Consider the following 18,677-nt stretch of genomic DNA (forward strand, 5'->3'; position numbering starts at 1 on the left):
TTTCCCCATTAACAGCACACACCAGGGCACTAATGGACAAACATGGAAGCATTTATTGTGTCTTTAGTACCTGGCAGTCCATAACATACTCACTCCCCTAAAGCTAGCCCCCTAGTTTTCCATTTCACTGTGAATGCTGAGTTGGAAAGACACCAACAGAATTGCAGATGACTTGAATCCAATAGACTGTATTTGTGCAAAAGAGTTCAACATGTCTCCCAGGATATTCTCACACGATATGGCCAAAACAACCTGCTAAATGGGCAGTGAAATATGCTGTCATCCAGTACAATATATTATTTTGTTACAATTATTTTAGATAATACTAAATAACACTAAAGTGGGTGGTATCGTAATCAGTGAAGATGGTAAAAGAAAATGACAGCAGGATATTTTCTTGATCAGCAAGGCAAAAGGGCTGAGGAATGGTTAATTAAGTTTAATACATATAAATGTAAGGTGTTGCATTTTGGGAGGTCAAACCAGGGCAGGACCTTCACAGTGAATGATAGGAGCCTGGATAGTGTTGTAGAACAGAGGGATCTAGGAGTGCAGGTACATAGTTCCTTGAAAGTGATGTTACAGTTAGGTAGGGTGATCAAGTGAGCTTTCAGTACGTTGGCATTCATCATTCAGGGTATTGAGTATAGAAGTTGGCATGTTACGTTGCAGTTGTAGATGTATTTGAGGCTGCATTTGGAATATTATCATTGTTTTGATCACCCACTACAGGAAAGATGGTGATAAGCTAGAAAAAGGGTGCAGAAGATTTATGAGTATATTTCCAGGACACGAGAACCTGAACTCCAGGGTGAGGTTGGGCAGGCTTATAGAAGTGTATGATCACGAGGAAAACAAATAGGGTGAAAGCACAGTCTTTTACCCAGAGTAGGGGAATCAATAACCAGAGGACATAGGTTTAAGGTAAGGGAGGAAAGATTTAATAGAAACCCAAGGGGCAACTTTTTCCACACAGAGGGTGGTGGGTATATGGAACAAACTTCCAGAAAAGGTGTTCAAAAGGGAACTGCAGATGCTGGAATATCGAAGGTACACAAAATTGCTGGGGAAACTCAGCGGGTGCAGCAGCATCTATGGAGCGAAGGAAATAGGCGAAGTTTCGGGCCGAAACCCTTCAGGTAGCTGAGGCAGGTGCTATACCAACATTTAAAAGACCATTTGGATAGGTATATGGATAAGAAAGGTTTAGAGGTATATATGTGCCAAGTGCAGACAGGTGGGACGTGTAGATGGGGCATCTTGGTTTGTATGGCAAATTGGGCCAAAGAGTCCATTTCCATCCTCTAACACTTTATGACACTGCAACGGAATCGCCATATAATTCATAACAAGGGTTGGAATTGATTCCAACAACTCTCTCAGCAAGGTGCTTATGCCACAACCACCAGTTTTGTTTCAGTGTAACCCCGACATAGCACTTGGCAGCTTGCTCAATGTAATGCTGACTCATCAGCTGCCATATCATATGTACCATATTGCTAGATGTTGGGAAATATGAATTATAAGATAGCCCTCAAAGCGTAGAGATCCATTTAAATCGGGAAAAGGATCAGGACTAAATGTGTAAAGGGTTAGCTTTGGGCCCATTCCTTGATTATCCATGAAAGGTTCAGAGAGGTTTTGGAAATCTGCAGACTGCTGACATATATGTGAAAAATGTGCAATCGTATATTTTAAGCCACCTGGTGCACTGTACAAAAACAGGCCAATTGTTGTCTTGCATTCATTTTAGTAACATCTAACTGTGTGACAGTATTTACGGAAAGGCCACAAGACACATGGTATCACAAAGTCCTTTTCTGCTACTATTTTGCCAATTCCTGTCTGAGATCTACTCCTGAGAATACAAGGATAAAGTCCTAACCTAACCAAAGCAGTCAGGAATAATTGGGAATTTATTTTTAAAAATGTAAAGGAAATTATTTCAACATGGAGTAGAACAACTTCCATCATGTAACTGCAGACATTGGGACTGATTGGCTGACTGTTCCAGTGGGTGTCAGCAACAAAATCACCTTTTGTTTCCAGCTGTGTAATTTGATCAACCTGGTTTACAAGGATTATAGTGCTTAGCCTATTTTTGCATAGGGATATAAATTACTTCTGTTATTTTAAATCTTATTTGGGATTGAAAGAAGAGGGCGGTGAAGGAACAACTGTGACAGCCAAAACTTTGACAATTCTAAAATAGTTTCTTTAACATAAAATCAGTGATTTCTAAATAGCAAAGATGATGGAAAAAATGTAACCACCTAACAAATAAGAGTTAACTTTTTAAAATAGAACTTTGGAAAATGTTATTGTAAAATAAATAATGAAAAAATGTTAACAGCCATTTCTTTTTCAGATCTCAGCCAAAGTTTGTAACTGATAACTTGCATAATGAACCATTAGGAATGTTTGTAATTACATACACTTAAATCATTTGAAAGAGCAACCTACAGAAAAGGAGGTTCAATACAATCTGCAAGGAAATCCTAGTGTCATTTATACATACAAGTGTAAAAGTCTATATTTTATATTATTATCTTTGATCTTACAGAGGGTAAACAAGGTCCATGCAAGATAGCTCACTATTTTCAGCTATGCATACAGTACTTGTAACTTAAAAACATACTTAGTCCTATAAAACAATTATATCATGGGTGTCTGCCACTCTTTCATCTTAGATCACCAATACCACTTTGAAGTACAACTCTTGAGGAACTGTTCAAAATTAGTTGTTTAAATTGGTTGCATTGACTTAGGAAGCACATCTGTCAAAATAGAAACTTCGCAAGACCAGTTGAGAATCCAGAAGGTGGTATCTAATAGTTCAATATTAAATCTAAGCTCAAATTTCGGGTTTCCAATAGCTTGAAGAGGTGTAATAACCATGTCTGGAAAAGGCATTAATGCTGACAAGGCTCCAAATGGCTTGTGTCTCTTTGTTCAAACTCACCCAGTGCAATTTCTGTTTCAAAAACGATCAATGTAATTTGCATACCATCTATACATATATTGTGGAAACCGTATTCTTCTCCAAAGGGCAAGTACATCTTTAAAACTTTGGGGGGGAAAAATGCCCTGGACAAGCCACTGGAACGGCAGTTTTCCTTAGATGAAATTTCTGGATGATAACCACTTACTTACAATCAATAGGCAAGGAGATTAGATGAGGCAAAGGACATATAGAACAAGTATCCCTGATAAAATCAGTCTCTGGTTAAGGTTGTTATCTTCTTTGGCAAACCTAAATTAACCTCAACAGATTTCCACGGTATTTAGTAGTCATGTGCATGCCAACCGAACAGAAAACCCATACCCTGACTTTCTGCAACGAGGACAGAAACAGAGGCACTCAAGTATTGGAGGAGGCTGGCCCTTGTAAGGAGATTCCTCTTATTGAGCTGTGAGTCTCTTCCTCTCAAATGCTTGAGCAACACCTTGGACCACAATATTTGTTACTTCACAGTATCTGTAAGAAGTTGTGTCCATTCTTCACAGATAGGCAACACCTCCATCTCAGCGGTAACATATCACAACCTTTTACACTTCCAACATCATGGCACTTGAGACCATAGGATATTGAAGTTTGTGATCGGTCTGTAAGAGCAGTTCATTATACAAATCCCTCCCTGAGTATAATTCCCATTTTTCTGTGAGAAATGTGTAATAACAGTAGTATCATTACATTTGATTGTTTTATTTTCTTCTTTAGCGGTAGCACTTTCTTGCGCAAAGTCTAAAGTCTTGACAAATTTGGCAAATTGATGCTCGATCGGTTTCAGCTGCCCAGCTGCCATCCCTCACAAGCTTCAATGCAACACCACAACCATTCCATGCTGCCAATGGAGCTGCAAGGTGGGTCTCACCCCTCTTCAGATGTCAAGTAAAGAAGTCAGAATATCACCAGATTGTTCACATGGTTTATCGTATTTAGTTCAGAGCACCCAGGACACAGGTGGCTTAATATCCTTCCTCTCAGATTGGCAATTTGCTGCTTGAAACTATTTGGTGAGCTGGGGCAGGAAATTATTTTAACAGCACTTTTGTTTCATCACACAAAAGACGAGATTACCGAGCGCAGGTGAAATCTTGTGCGGGCTGGATGAGATTCAGACATACAACAAAGCCAATCACATTCGCTTTTCGGGGAGCACAGTGGAGAGGTGTGAGGGAGATAGTGCTGATGAGCTGGACGATAGTCTACGTATTACCACCTCATCGTAAGCCAAGCTGGGCAGCACCGAGGTCCGCAGAAGTTGGCTGTACATTTGTTGTGAATGGGAAGCCAGCGGTTGTTGACGTTGCACAGAGCCAGGAACCACAGCGGGTGAAACGGGAAGGCCAGATGCCAATACTGGCACCACAACTGAATCAGACTTTCCTTCCTCCACTGTATTTTTATTCAAATCAACCAGCTGAAAGTGGGCTCCAAATGTTTCCGTCACGTTCTGAAACTCAGGGCAATGGGTTCCATGCAGATACGAGCTCGAGAGTGCTCCTTTCTTGTTGTCCTGTTCATCCCCCGAGGACAAATCCTGACTATTGGATGGGTTTGATTCTTGGTCCCTTTGAGGCTTTCTCTCTTGGCTGGCTTTGGTCAAGCCGGACAGAAGTGACTCCTTTCCAGTTGGTTCTACGCCCTCTTTCCTCGACTCTTCAACATGAGGTGGAGGAAGTCTTTGCTCACTGCGTATTGGGAACTGTCTCCTCTCGGAGCTTTTGGGAAGCTCCTCTTGACAGCCCTTTGATTGACCCAAATTTAGGGATGTCCCAGACGGTAAACGAAGACTGCTTTTTGCTGGTGCTCTCTGGCTACCATCTGATGTAGTGGTGGTTTCTAATACAGCAGGAAAGGATGACAACGTGGATAAATCTGTTGGTTGCTTACCTGCTGGCTCAGAGTTCAATCTAGTATTTTTGGCCGGCGGACTCTCATTATTGGTTGCAGAATGATCTAGCTTTTGAGTCTTAGGATATTTTGGTAAACTCAAGTCTGTGGGCACATCTTCAGACACAACTCCAGAACCTAGGCTCAGGGGTGATGAACTAAGTGACTCTGCACCAGAGCTATGATCCGAATGAATAGATTCTCTTCTCTGATCAATCACCTCTGTGCAACAGGAATCCAGGCGCAGCTTCTTGATCGGTTGCTCATTTTTCTTATGGCTTTCCTTGTTCTCACAAAGGTTTTGCAGAGATTGAGGAAACAGATAAATAGGGACACCCTTCTGTGATACACAGACTGATGCATCCATGAACTCTGCTATTCTCTTTCCTGACAAACTCCTACTTGACTTACTGAGATTTAGTGGTGAGGACTGTTCCCTGTATCGTGTAGAAGGCTCATTTTTTGGTGGTAACTGCTTATTAGATAAATTCTGAGGTAAAATCTCATACAGTTGTCCTTTATGGTCATAAATATAGCTGCTATCGTTGGTCTTGCTCAAGTTCAAACCTACCTCCACCAAACCATCCTTCATTGAGTAGCCTTGTGGAGTTCCACTGCCATTACCTACAAGTCGTCCCATTGGTCTCGGTTTAGATTCATGCTCTTCCTTGGAAATTGCAACATGTTTGACGGAACTCAAATTATTGAACAAGGGCAGTGTAGATGCATTTCCTTTCACCAGTCGAAATCCATTTACTTGTCCAAAACCAAGCCTCTTCGATGTTTGAGGGACCCCTTTTGATTCTTTCCTCTTTAGTCCTGCCACATTGTGCGTTCCAGGCTCTCCCAGAGGTTTGCTGCATACTTTGATCTTCTGACTATCCAACGTGATGTTCTGTGGCCGCTCCACGATGAGGGCTCGTTGCAAAGTGGGTCTGGATAGATCCTTGGATGTAGCCAGTCCAAGCCTGCTTTTGAGAACATCAAGAGGTGAAATGCCTTCAGGCAACTGGAAGTTTAGAATTCCGGAGTGAAGATGCTGGAACATTGCATTTGGAAAGATGTGCTTACTACTCTCTGTGCCCAGGCTTTGTTTAACCCTGGGGCCACTGGACAAGTCCTGAGGGTGATGTGGTGACTTCTGTTTATGTCCTGTATTTGGGCACACTTGATTTTCCTGGTTTCTTATTTTGTGCTCATGCTGTCGAAATACTTTAGACTCCACTTTCTCACTTGTGCCCAGTCCTGTGGGTGGGCAAGCCTTGCTTCTGGAACATTCCACTGCAATTGATGCAGCATTATCTTGGCTTTTACATTTTAGTATTTGCATGTGTTTATCTTGGGAGTTGCCCTGAGTACTTGAGTGTTGAGCAGAGATAGTCCTTGGTCTATTCTCTTGGCATCTTTCACCTCTTGGTTGTTGATCCTGGAAGACACAATCGATTCATTTATTGGTTCTATTTCACTTGCTCTAGTTTGATAATACAACATAAATGCACAGATCCTCATTTGATTGCCCCACAAGCCAGGTACCCAAATTGTCCACATCATGCCCGGCTATAGAGATGTTCTCAATGCTGCTGCAGTAAGTTGTTTCACAGCTTTGAGTTTTCCACCTTAGATTAACTGAATAGCAGGGGTAAGCAAATATGAAGGTTGATTTTAATAACGGTTTGGTGACACGTTAAATTAGGACAAAGAAGTAAATCGGAATCAACATTTTTCAGAATATAGGCAAGTCCAGAGCATAAATCAACATGAATGAAAAGAATCTCACCTCCTTCTCAAATATCCGACTCGTGTCCTGACCTTTCTTCATTTTCACGTCTTGCTCCTCACTTATAGTTTTAACATCTTTCTCCGAGTCCTCGGACGTGCTTGTTGCGTGCTTGCGCGGCTTGGCTGGCGGCAGTGGTTTGTGCTCCTCCCCTTTGAGGTATCGTTCATAAGGTAGGATCAACCTGCAGGGAAACAGAAGCGAGCGTCACCTAACCACACCGCTTAGCGTTAGCTCTACCCATTATTTGCTATACTTCAAAGATAGACTCAAAATGCTTCAGGAACCCTAACTCTGGATGGAAGGAATGGGTGACATTTCGGGTCAAGACCCTTCTTCAGACTGTGCCTGATGTCAGGGTTGCAGCAGAGTGAGCGGAGGACTGTACGTTCAGAGGTACAGAGCGGTTAGAGTAGGTAAGGGGAGTGGAAAAGTTGAGACAGGTGATGTCACACCGGCAGATAGAAATGAAAAGGACTAAAGAGGGTAGAAGGCCATCTGGGAACAGGTGGAGACGGGATCATCACCGGGTGGCGAGAACTCCTTCACTTAGGAAAAGGCACGGAGGCAGAGGTGACGGAAGAACAGTTCTACATCGTGGCGGACCAGGAATTCGTCAAGGTGGGGGCAGGGGGGCCTCTGTTGAGGACAGACCATTCCCTATCGGATATGGGGAGATCAGGGGGGATAGTAAAGACACGACAAGGGTGGGGGTTGGGGTCAGAGCAGGCCGGAGAGTGGATGGAGCTTAAGGCGATGTCCTGTGGGGGAGGGGTGGTGGGTGTTCAGAGAGGAAGGACTATTGTATGGGGGGGGGGGGGGGGGTAAACCTGGTTAAAAGAGGGGGAAGGGGAAGACCCAGTGGAACCACCACTGAGGTTCCCTGTAGGAGGGGGGGGGGGGAGAGCAGTTGGACCCAGGAGAGTCAGACCATGTGGTGTTGAAGCCTGCAGCGTGGAGGCTGTGGGCCTGGGGGTGAGCCTGGAACTTGGGTGAGGTGACAACTCCAGCCCACTGGTGGGCGGTGGAGAGGCGAGGGTCGACTGAGTCGCTTGTGGAGGACCGAGGAGGGCGACAGCGATGTTGGGCGGAGAGAGTCGGCAGCCTGGGATCATGGCTCGGTCTGAAGAAGGGTCTCAACCCGAAATATCACCAATTGTTGTTGTGAATCACAGATGGGGTGAGTCAGAGTATAAAAGTGAGATCGACCGACTGACCAAATGGTGCCAGTACAACAACCTGGCTCTCAACAATAGTAAGACCAAGGAACTGATTGAGAAATTTGGTAGGGGAAGAATGAGGACTCACAATCCTGTTCACATCAATGGGACGTTGGTGGAGTCAATAACTTCAAATTCCTGGGCATGCATATCTCCGAAGATCTTTCCTAGACCCAGCACACCGATGCAAGTATAAAGAAGGAACATCAGCGACTCTACTCCCTGAGAAAATTATGGAGATTCGGCATGTCGAAGAGCATTCTCCTAAACATCTACAGGTGCACGGTAGAGAGCATTCTGACTGGTTGCATCGTGGCCTGGTTCAGCATCTTGAACGTCCAGGAGCGAAAAAGACTACAAAAAGTTGGACCACTGCCCAGTCCATCACCGGCTTTGACCTCCCCACCATTGAAGGGATCAATTGTAGTCGCTGCCTCAAAAAGCAGCCAAAATCATCAAAGACCCACACCATCCTGGCCACACACTCATTTCACCATTGCCATTGGGAAGAAGGTACAGGTGCCTGAAAACTGTAACGTCCAGGTTAAGGAACAGCTTCTTCCCTACAGCCATCAGGCTATTAAACACAACGAATAAGCTCTGAGCTCTGAACTGCAAAAGACTATGATTATTGCACTAAATTTGTTATTTGTTGAACTTTTTTTTTTTAAACTCTCTCTTCCCCCGTTATGTATTATGTTTACATATATTCTGTTGTGCTGCAGCAAGTAAGTAAGTTTATTGGCCAAGTATTCACATACAAGGAATTTGCCTTGGTGCTCCGCCCACATGACATACAGTGACAGTTACGAATGACTCAGAAAACACTAAACATTAATAATAATAAAACATTAATGATAAATCACCATTGATCAAGCATGTGAACCAATAAAATACCAGATCAAAGGGAGACTACAGATTTTTGGCTGTTGAGTAGAGCAACTAATCGTGGATAAAAACTGTTTTTATGTCTGGCTGAGGCAGCTTTGACAGTCCGGAGTCGCCTTCCAGAGGGAAGTGATTCAAAGAGTTTGTGGCCAGGGTGAGAGGGGTCAGAGATGATCTTGCCTGCTCGCTTCCTGGCCCTTGCAGTATACAGTTCATCAATGGAGGGAAGGTTGCAGCCAATAATCTTATCTGCTGATCGGATGATTCGCTGCAGCCTCCAGGTGTTGTGCTTGGTGGCTGAGCCAAACCAGACCATGATGGAGAAGGTGAGAACAGACTCTACAATGGCCGTGTAAGAATTTCATTGTCCCATCCGACTATAAAACACACTTGACTCTTGTTTCTATTGAGAGATGCTGCCTGGTTACTCCAGCCACTATTGTGTCTGCCTCCTCCACCACTATGTGTGGCAGCGTGTTTCAGGCAGCCACCACCTGTGTAAATGTCTTGCCTGCACATCTCCTTTACACTTTGTACCCTAGTCTTCGATATTTCCACCATGGGGGGAGAAAAAGGTTCTGAATGTCTACCCGATACGTGCTTCTCATAGCATGTAATTTTCTCAGGTCTCCTCACTGTGTCATTGCTCAGTGAATGCAATTCCTTCCACCAACCCCACAAAAGCACCTCACATTCAGAAATCGTATTGGATTTTGTCTATTGTTGTAGTTGCAGGTTTTATTGCTGGTTGGAGTTTAGGGGTGTAGGCTGCCAATGAGGCAAAATGTGCTCTACCTCTCGTAGTGTCTCCTTGTGCAAGTGGCAGCACTGGTGCTCCCTGGATTACCACCAAGTTCATCATAAATGTGTTTCCACAACCTGCGGGCAGTTACCTGCAACAGGAAATTGAAATATTTAATAAGAGTTGCAGCAAATGATGGATAACACCTCTTTCAGATTTAAATTTGATGTTATTCAGCATTTCTAATGAATGTTTTGACAAAAGGCCAAAGATGTTTAAACTGTGGCTCAGTGCCATCCTGGTATATATTTTAGAAAGTTCACCATGGGAACCAGTATTTGCACTGGTATTTAGGAGACTTAGAGCTTCTGAACAGGATGAGAATAACTGTTCCCATTGTTAATGGTTACTCAGTCAACAAAGGGGATTCAGAAGAAGATTGTTTCTTGGTGTCTCCAATGAATAATGCAAATATGGTAAATGGAATAAATAAAAACAGAATATATAAAAAGCGGTCTGTAAGATTGAAGGCTTAAAGTCAAGGGAGACTAAATAAAGCAAAGATACAGTTTATTTTGGAAAACACCACCGGGAAGAAGGAAGGGGATGAAAAATGGGGATTCAGAATGATTTTGTACTTTGATGAACAGACAATTTAGACATAATTGTCAAGGAAAGAAGCCTTAAAAAATAAAGACCAAAGACTGGCAGTTCTCCAAAGTCAACAATCAGAGCATTATTTTTATCACACGCAACAGTACACATTATAGAGGCATGTATTCCTAGAAAATTGTCCATATCATGATTTTCCGTAAAGTAACCCCATGACAAAATTTGATGTTTTACCCCCCTCATATTGCATTTTTTTCCATTGTATTCCGCCTCGCGAATGGATTTTTATTCCACAGCTTGGAGTTGCTGTGTTCAGGTGGAGTGCATTGTGGAAGGCAAGTGTAAGACTTTTGCTCAAGAGGTTTCAGTGTAGAGGGTGACAGCAGGATAAGGTACGGTCTGTGTCTTTTTCCCCCATAAATCTTCCATGGTCATGAACAGCAGAGATGGCAGCTAGGGCAGTTGGATCAGCAGCATTCAGGTTTGTGGCATTGAGCCTGGCGCTGTGGCATAGCAAGGTAAGGTGAAGTCAGACATAGCGGTAGTGATACAAGACTCATTAGTTAGGGGGGGCAGTCAGGAGATAATGTAGCAGCAAAGAGACTGCAAGAAATTATAGCGAATTGTGGACACAGCCCAGATCATCACACAAACCAACCAATATTTCAAGAACTGTTCAAGACCAGTTAAAGGTAAAGGTTAACACTTCAGTGAAAATAAGGAAACTTACTGCCTCATATCCTCCAAGGCGTTGTGTTACAGTGAACATTACAAACAGATCAACTGGTGGAAAAGGAAACAAGCATATTAGTGTATGAACATAACTGAATATTCACCATGTTCAGAATGCACTTCCCACCAAACAGAATCCTTTACCTAAAAGTTGGACTTGCAACCTATTTCATGCTGCGAATACAGGTTAAAGCCCCGTAGAAAGTCATTAAAAAAAATTGTAAACATGTGACATCCATGCCTTTAGAACTCATTGTTTGCTTCACTCCCTATGAAGGTATTAAAACCTTTATTTTCATGGGTACTGGTACACTCACACACAATAATAATTAGTTGTTGGCTTCTGGACATGGATCAGCACTGTTAAAGAAGATTCTCCACAACAGTTGGTGTGTTTTGAGCTATATAAATGTAGGATGAGCCAAGGGACAATTGCTGCGATGGGCTAGAGAATGAGTTGAGGAAAACAATCATTTCCCACACGTTGGGTATCAGATGCTTTTAATACAATAGAATCGATAAAGGCATTGTGGGCATCAATAAAGGCATTGATTTATAGCAATGTCCCTCTAAATCAAATTATAAAACTGAAATGTTAAAACAAAAAACAGAAATGAAAAGTTATAATAAACGATCTCAGACTCAAACATTAACTATGTTTCTCTTTCATCGATGGTGCCTAACCTGCTGAATATTTCCAGCATTTTTTTTCTTTATTCCTATAAATCATGCAGTTTAAAATACATCTGGCCAGACGTTTGCATTGTTTTACTGGGAGTAAATTATAGAAGTTGTAGGTTCGATTTGATCCTTTCGATCCAATGTCTGTCATTTGGTCATTAAAAGCTATGAACATTGACAGCACCAAGTCAAGTAGAGTTTATTGTCACAGGCAGAAAAATATGACAGGCAAATGAAAACGTAACAGGAAGCATGCGCTCTAGTTTTTCAATGGGTGGGGAATCTACTGGAAATGGGTGCAAACATTTAGAAACAGTCCACACATTTTTTTTTAAAAGAGCAAATGAATCCAATTTCTAGGTAATGTAGGCACTTGAATTTGAAAACTGACATTTTGCTGCCAAGGAGAGATTTGCCTACAGCTACATTTGCAAAGATCGTAGCACGAAAATCAAACCCAGGTTTGACAAAATGAGCATTAATGGAACTGAAGAACTCCAAAAGGACAACAACGGAGGTTGTCTCGCTTTGTGGGAGCAATGTAGCATCAGTGTTTGTTGGATAAAACATCAGTTAATAGTAACCTGCCTGGGGAAGGTTAGAGGAAGAAAAGTTTTGCCGTACATTAAATTATACCAGACCTGACTGGACTTTATAATTCAGTAGAAAAATATTGCAATGATGAATATTAATTTTTCAAAAGGGCAAATAAACCCTTGGCAATTCTTCTGGACTGCGCTTGGAAACAATGGCTCTCCCAATTGACACCAATAAACCCCCATTAACTTCAAAACTAAGCTGATTTGGAATTGAGCAACATTGGCTGTAACTTGAATGAACTACAAGGACAGCACCTTTCACCAGTGCTAGCAAAGCAGGCTGTCAGTAAACAGAAATAGCAAGCTCACATGTTGCATTCAATGTTTATTGAATAACCAAAACACTGTTATCAAATGCAAAGATAACAAACTGTCTCAAAGATCCTGGTGGATCTGTGAAAAGCTGATCTTTTGAACTGATACGTGGTTCCAGACATATTTTATTTGATGTCAGATAAAGACAGTTTATAGCTGTACACTGAGGTGATGACCATGTTTTTGTAGAAACTGATATGTTGCCAGCTGCTCAAGAAAGATTCAAAATCAAACACCCATTACTCACCCACCTCTGTCTCCCTCTTTGATAACTGACTATCAAAATCTGCTCTGTACTCTCTACTAACTGCAGATGTTGGGAATCGAAAATAATAATAGAATATGCTGGTCAGGCAGCATCTCTGGAAAATAATGACAAGAGACAAAGTTAACATTTCAGATCAAAGTCTCTTCGCCAGGCATGAAGCAAAGTTATTCATTGATGGAGTGCACCAAAAATAAGAAATTGTGAGTGAAGAGAATATATGTTTTCTCATCTCCACGAAAAACATCTCTCAATGAAATCTGCTCTCATCTTCACGTAATCTGAACTAATAGTATTTTGGTATTCTTCCTTTAGGGTCATGATGATAACATTGGTGTGCAATTCTTGTGAAAGATTCCAAAATGGGCCAATTAACAATTCATCCTTTTCAAGAGAGCATAATTTGTAGTGAAAAATAACAGCTTTTCTTTTCTCCACAATGGGATCATTTGTTTTCTTCAAAACATTTGGGTGGAGATATGGCAGACAGAGTTGAACCCAGACAAGTGAGAGTTGGTGCATTTTGGGATGTTAAATGCAAATGGGAAGTATACAGTAAATGGCAGGTTCCCAAGGAGTACAGATGCACAGAAGAATCTTACGGTGCAAGTCCATAGCTTCTTTAAAGTGGCAACAAAGGTAAATGGGGTGGAAATGAAGTTGTACATCATGCTTGCCTTCTTCAGTCAATGCATCAAACGTTGGGATGCCATGTTGCAACTGTTTAAATCTTAAGTTTAGCCATATTTGGAGAACTGGGTGCCGTTCTGATCTCCACATAATAGGAATAATGTGGAGACTTTGGTGAGGGTGTAGTAATTGTTCATTAGGATGTCCCCTGGATTGAAGAGAATTAGCCATAGAGAGGTTGGACAAACTTTGTATGGCACAGACTTTGTGGGCCTACAGTGCTGTGCTATTCTATGTTCCATGTAAAGTTTAGTTTAGAGATACAGCATGGAAACAGGCCCACTAGGCCCACCGAGTCCATGTCGGCTCATACATTAGTTCTATCCCACACATTAGAGGCAATTTACAGAAGCCAATTAACCTACAAACCCGTCAAATGTCTTTGGGATGTAGGAGGAAACCAGAGCACCCAGAGAAAACCCACAAAGTCACAGGGAGCACGTACATACTCCACAAAAACAACACCCGAGGTCAGGATCAAACCTGGGTCTCTGGCGCTGCAATAAACAAAGACATGCCGGACTCTAACAACATTTGATCAACTCAGCACCATCTAGGACGAAACAACTCACTTGTTTTGTGAGCTGTCACAAGCTGTCTGCGACCCTGAACCTTATTCCCTCCACCACCAGCACACAGTGGCAACAATGAATGCACTACAGGCACATGAGAACACCATCACCTCAAACTGCACACCATTTTGATTTTGAAATGCATCACCAGAGTCTTGACCTTGGATCTTGCTCCCTAACAGCACTGCCTGTTAGGCTTCTTGGACAAGATGCAGGGATTTAAGAAGTCACCTTATGACCCATGCTGGATGCAATAAGCACTAGCTTTGTCCAAAAGAAAATAATATGTTTTTAATAATTACAAGATAGATGAAGATATTTAATCTGAGATATGTTGTCTGTATATTAAGTTGAACTGAATTCTGAAAATTACAAATTGGCATTTTAATTCAATTCAAGATAAATAAGTAATGGATCCTCAGAAAAAAAGCAAGAAAAAAAATTATTACAACTCTTGGACAACTTGCTTGACCCAGGGCACAGGAGCAAACATCAGCCAAAGGAATCTGGATAGGTGATATATGAATATGATATGAATAAGGTGGATTGGAAGGATATGGGGCAAATGATAGCACAGAATGACAACTTGGACAGCATGGACAAGGTGGGATGAAGGATCTGCTTCCATCGCTATGATTCTACCAGTTCGAGAAGCTACTGGCTATTTTTACTTACGAACGAACTCAATTCCCGATTATTCAGTGCTATTTTATACAATCACCACAATAATTCAGAGTGGAGAGAATTTTTTTTTTTGGAAACTGGTTCAAGGATCATTTGAAAAACATCCAGACCCAATGTTCATCAAGCAGGCATATTGACCACAGTCAAGTAGTACAAATACACGGTGTACATTAAATGTAACTCTGCCCCTCCCCCCTTCTCTCATGATACGTAGGCTAATATGGAGTCACCCATATTTACTTACAGAATTATCAACTTGAGAGGGGCGATGGTAAGATTTAATATTAGATCATATTAGAGAATTCATTTTGTTGTAGTTATTTCCTGAGCAAAGCCATATAATTAAAAGAACTTGAACAGGCAGTTCAAGACTGCTCTGGTTGCTCTGGTCTCCTCCCACACATCCAAAGATAAGCAGGTCGCTAGGTTAATTGGACCCTGTAAATCACCCCTTATATAAACATAGGCTTGGGGGGAATTGAAGTTAATGGGGATAATGAAAAATTGGGATTAACATGGGATTAGTGTACAAGTGAGACACATGGTTGGTAAATGGTGTCAAATGGCCCTTTTACATGCTGTAGTTTCCAAGGGGAAATATTTTCACCCTATATTAATTTTTCTCGATCTATTTTTAAATCCAAAGAAAAAAATTCATTCAAACGCCACCACTAAATGAGCAGAAATGTTCAATAGTATTTCATAGCTTCCAATTCGCTCCTGTGACACATCACATCATTAACTCGTGTTATTCCAGGAATTATGACAATAATGTTACAATAGAAGTGGAATGTTAGGAGTTCTGAGATTTATCAATGGAATATTGCAAATGTGTTTAACTTTAGAGTTTAGATTTTAGAGATACAGCATGGAAACAGGCCCTTTGGGCCACTGAGGCCATGCCAACCATCTATCACTTATCCACACTATTTCTGTTATCCCACTTTCCCATGAACTCCCTACACACAAGAGGCAATTTACAGCAGCCAATTAACCTACAAACAAGCACTTCTTTGCGATGTGAGACAAAACTTGAGCACCCGGAGGAAGCCCATGTGGTCGCAGGGAGAACATGCAAACTCCACACAGACAGCACAGACGTCAGGATCAGACCTGGGTCTCTGGCGCGGTGAGGCAGCAGCTTTACCAGCTGCGCCACGGATTCTGAATAAAGCCAGTCATTTTCGAAAACTATGAGACATTTATTAATGCACAGACATGCGGCATTCCATCAGAACATTTTCAAATAACAACTTCAATTTATCATGCATCTCCAGGGAGAGCATACGGACTGGTAACACCATGGCCTGGTTTGGAGATTTAAGCACCTAGGAAAGAAGGAATTTACAGAAAGTTGTGGACATTGCCCCAGTCCATTGTGGGTATTAACCTCCTCACTATGAAAGGGACCTACAAGAAGCACTGCGTTAAAAAAACCAGCTAATATCATCGAAGACTCACACCACACTTGTTATGTTCTAATCTTGCTGCTATCACTGGGAAGAAGATGCAGATGCCTGCAAACAATGAAACTGGTCTCAAGAACAGCTTCTTCCCATCAAACATCAGGCTTTTGAATAACAGCACAAACCTACCTCAACAACAATCTACTACAACAAATTTGTTTCAGTGGCATTATGTACTTCGATTTTTACGATTATAGTCTGGTAACCAGTATTACGGATAATTTATTGTATTTTAGTTTATTGTATATTTATATGTTGTGTTGTTGCATTTATGTGCCTGTAAAGCTGGGACAAATAAGCACAGTGCCCTCCATAATGTTTCGGGCAAAGTCCCATCATTTATTTATTTGCCTCGAGACCAGTGTCATAAATAAATGATGGGTCTTTGTCCCAAGCATTATGCAGGGCATTGTACAATAGTATACATACGGGCAGGGTGCAGAATACAGCACTGCAATGATGTCACTGACTTTTGTGGCAAAATCAGGGGCTTAATATGGATTAATTTGTTTAAAATCTCCAGTAATAATGATTATTGTAAGCATCCAATTCATTAGCATTCCAGAAATATTCTTCAAACAAGTAACACAGTTAATTCTTGTGATTACACAATACAGTATCTTTTATTGTCACCGGTTAAAAAATGGTACATTTATTTTCTATTTAGTTGGTAAAACAATTAATGGATTATAATATCATAACATTGGCATGTGAGCCAAGTTTCAATGTACAACGTATCATATGTGCAGTTTAGGTCTCCAAATTTGAGGAAGGACATTCTTGCTATTGAGGGAGTGCAGCGTAGGTTCACAAGGTTGATTCCTGGGATGGCGGGACTGTCATATGTTGATAGAATGGAGCGGCTGGGCTTGTACTCTGGAATTTTGAAGGATGAGAGGAGATCTTATTGAGACATACAAGATTATTAAGGCTTTGGGCACGCTAGAGGCAGGAAACATGTTCCTGATGTTGGGGAAGTCCAAGACCAGGGGCCACATTTTAAGAATAAGGGGTAAGTCATTTAGAACAGAGATGACGAAAAACATTTTCACAGGGTTGTGAATCTGTGGAATTCTCTGCCTCAGAAGGCAGTGGAGGCCAATTCTCTAGATGCTTTCAAGAGAGAGTTAGATATGCTCTTAAATATAGCAGAGTCAGGGGATATGGGGAGGAGGCAAGAACAGGGATTGTGGATGGTCAGCCATGATCACCGTGAATGGCGGTGCTGGCTCGAAGGACCAAATAGCCTACTCCTGCACCTATTGTCTAAACTACTTTTCTGAACCTGCTTGCATGTAAATGATTTGCCAGTTCTGTCCTGTCGTGATTGTTAAGTTAATATTCAAGAGTTCTCCCTTCCATTTTGCAGTGTCTTATTTGGTGAGAGATAAACGTAATCTGTGTAGACCTGTCTTGTCCTAATGAGGGAGCTTCATGGCAAATGCTTAATAGCCAATGCAATACAATAGTACTCACTTGCGTTTGATGACCATTCCAAATTAATAAAAATACATTTCTAAATTATTCATTATTGGCTGAAATAAAAGTCCAGAATGAGAGCTTAACTATGTTTGATGAAGGAACTTAGGGATGTCATTGGATCATTTAAAATGGCTAGAGAATTGGGACATTTAAAAATCAGCAATTATGCATTAAAAATATGTAGACAATAGAATACTAGAGTGAGATTACAGGGAGCATAAAAACATTATAATTGTTATACAAATATGTGGAGAGAGAGGGGATAGTGAAAACAAATATAGGTCACCTACAATCAGAAACAGGACATTATAATTGGAAACGATGAAATGGCTGAGCAATTAAACACATACCATGGTTCTACCTTCACAAAGGTGGACATCAGATATCGGCAGATACGTGAAAGATCCAAGGGATTTAATGCAAAGGAGAAAATCAGAAATCATTACTAGTAAAAAAAATATTGGGGAATGTAATAGGTCTAAAGGTTATAAATCTCCAAGGTTTAATAATCCACATCCTAGTGTATCGAAGGAAATAGTCCTGGAATTAGTGGATACTTTGGTGTTTACCCTTCAAAGTTCTTTAGAGTCTGGAGGACAACAAATGCAGCCACATTATATAAAAAAGGAGGCAAAAAAACAGAATTAAAGCCAATTACAGCAAAAATAAGACACCAAAAGCATTAACAGGATTGGGCAAAGTCAGCATGGGTTTATTAAAATGAAATCATGCTTATAAAAGGGTACAAAAAGGCTCCAATGTGATTTGAACAAGATGAGTGAATGGGGAAAATGCAAATGCAGATTAATATGCATAAATTTCACCAAAGATTTCTTCATCTAAAGAATGGCGAATATGGAATTCTCTACCACAGAATAGGTTCATGACAGATGTCATCTCCTGGCCTTATACTAATCTCTAACATGGACCTGTGTCAGACACCTATTTATCGACTGTCGTTCTGCCATCAACACAATTTAAACCAAACTCCCAGACCTAGGACTCATGCAACATCCTCTGCAACGGGACTTCCTGATTCATAGCCGTCCATCAGT

The 18,677-nt window shown here is 41.3% G+C and overlaps 1 protein-coding gene across 1 annotated transcript in view; it reads right to left on the reverse strand.

The window, feature by feature from the left end:
• Nucleotides 1–2,136: 2,136 nt before the first annotated feature.
• Nucleotides 2,137–18,677, reverse strand: part of LOC116978505 — a 79,121-nt gene continuing 62,580 nt past the window's right edge. The window contains exons 8-11 of the mRNA XM_033029684.1: nucleotides 10,867–10,919; nucleotides 9,578–9,675; nucleotides 6,675–6,858; nucleotides 2,137–6,323 (exon numbers count right to left, since the gene is read on the reverse strand). Of these exons, the coding sequence (XP_032885575.1) occupies nucleotides 4,140–6,323; nucleotides 6,675–6,858; nucleotides 9,578–9,675; nucleotides 10,867–10,919 (2,519 nt within the window). The 3' untranslated portion in view covers nucleotides 2,137–4,139. The remainder of the gene's footprint in view (nucleotides 6,324–6,674; nucleotides 6,859–9,577; nucleotides 9,676–10,866; nucleotides 10,920–18,677) is intronic.

This window comes from Amblyraja radiata, chromosome 11 (assembly GCF_010909765.2).
Source record: "Amblyraja radiata isolate CabotCenter1 chromosome 11, sAmbRad1.1.pri, whole genome shotgun sequence".
NCBI lineage: Eukaryota > Metazoa > Chordata > Chondrichthyes > Rajiformes > Rajidae > Amblyraja > Amblyraja radiata.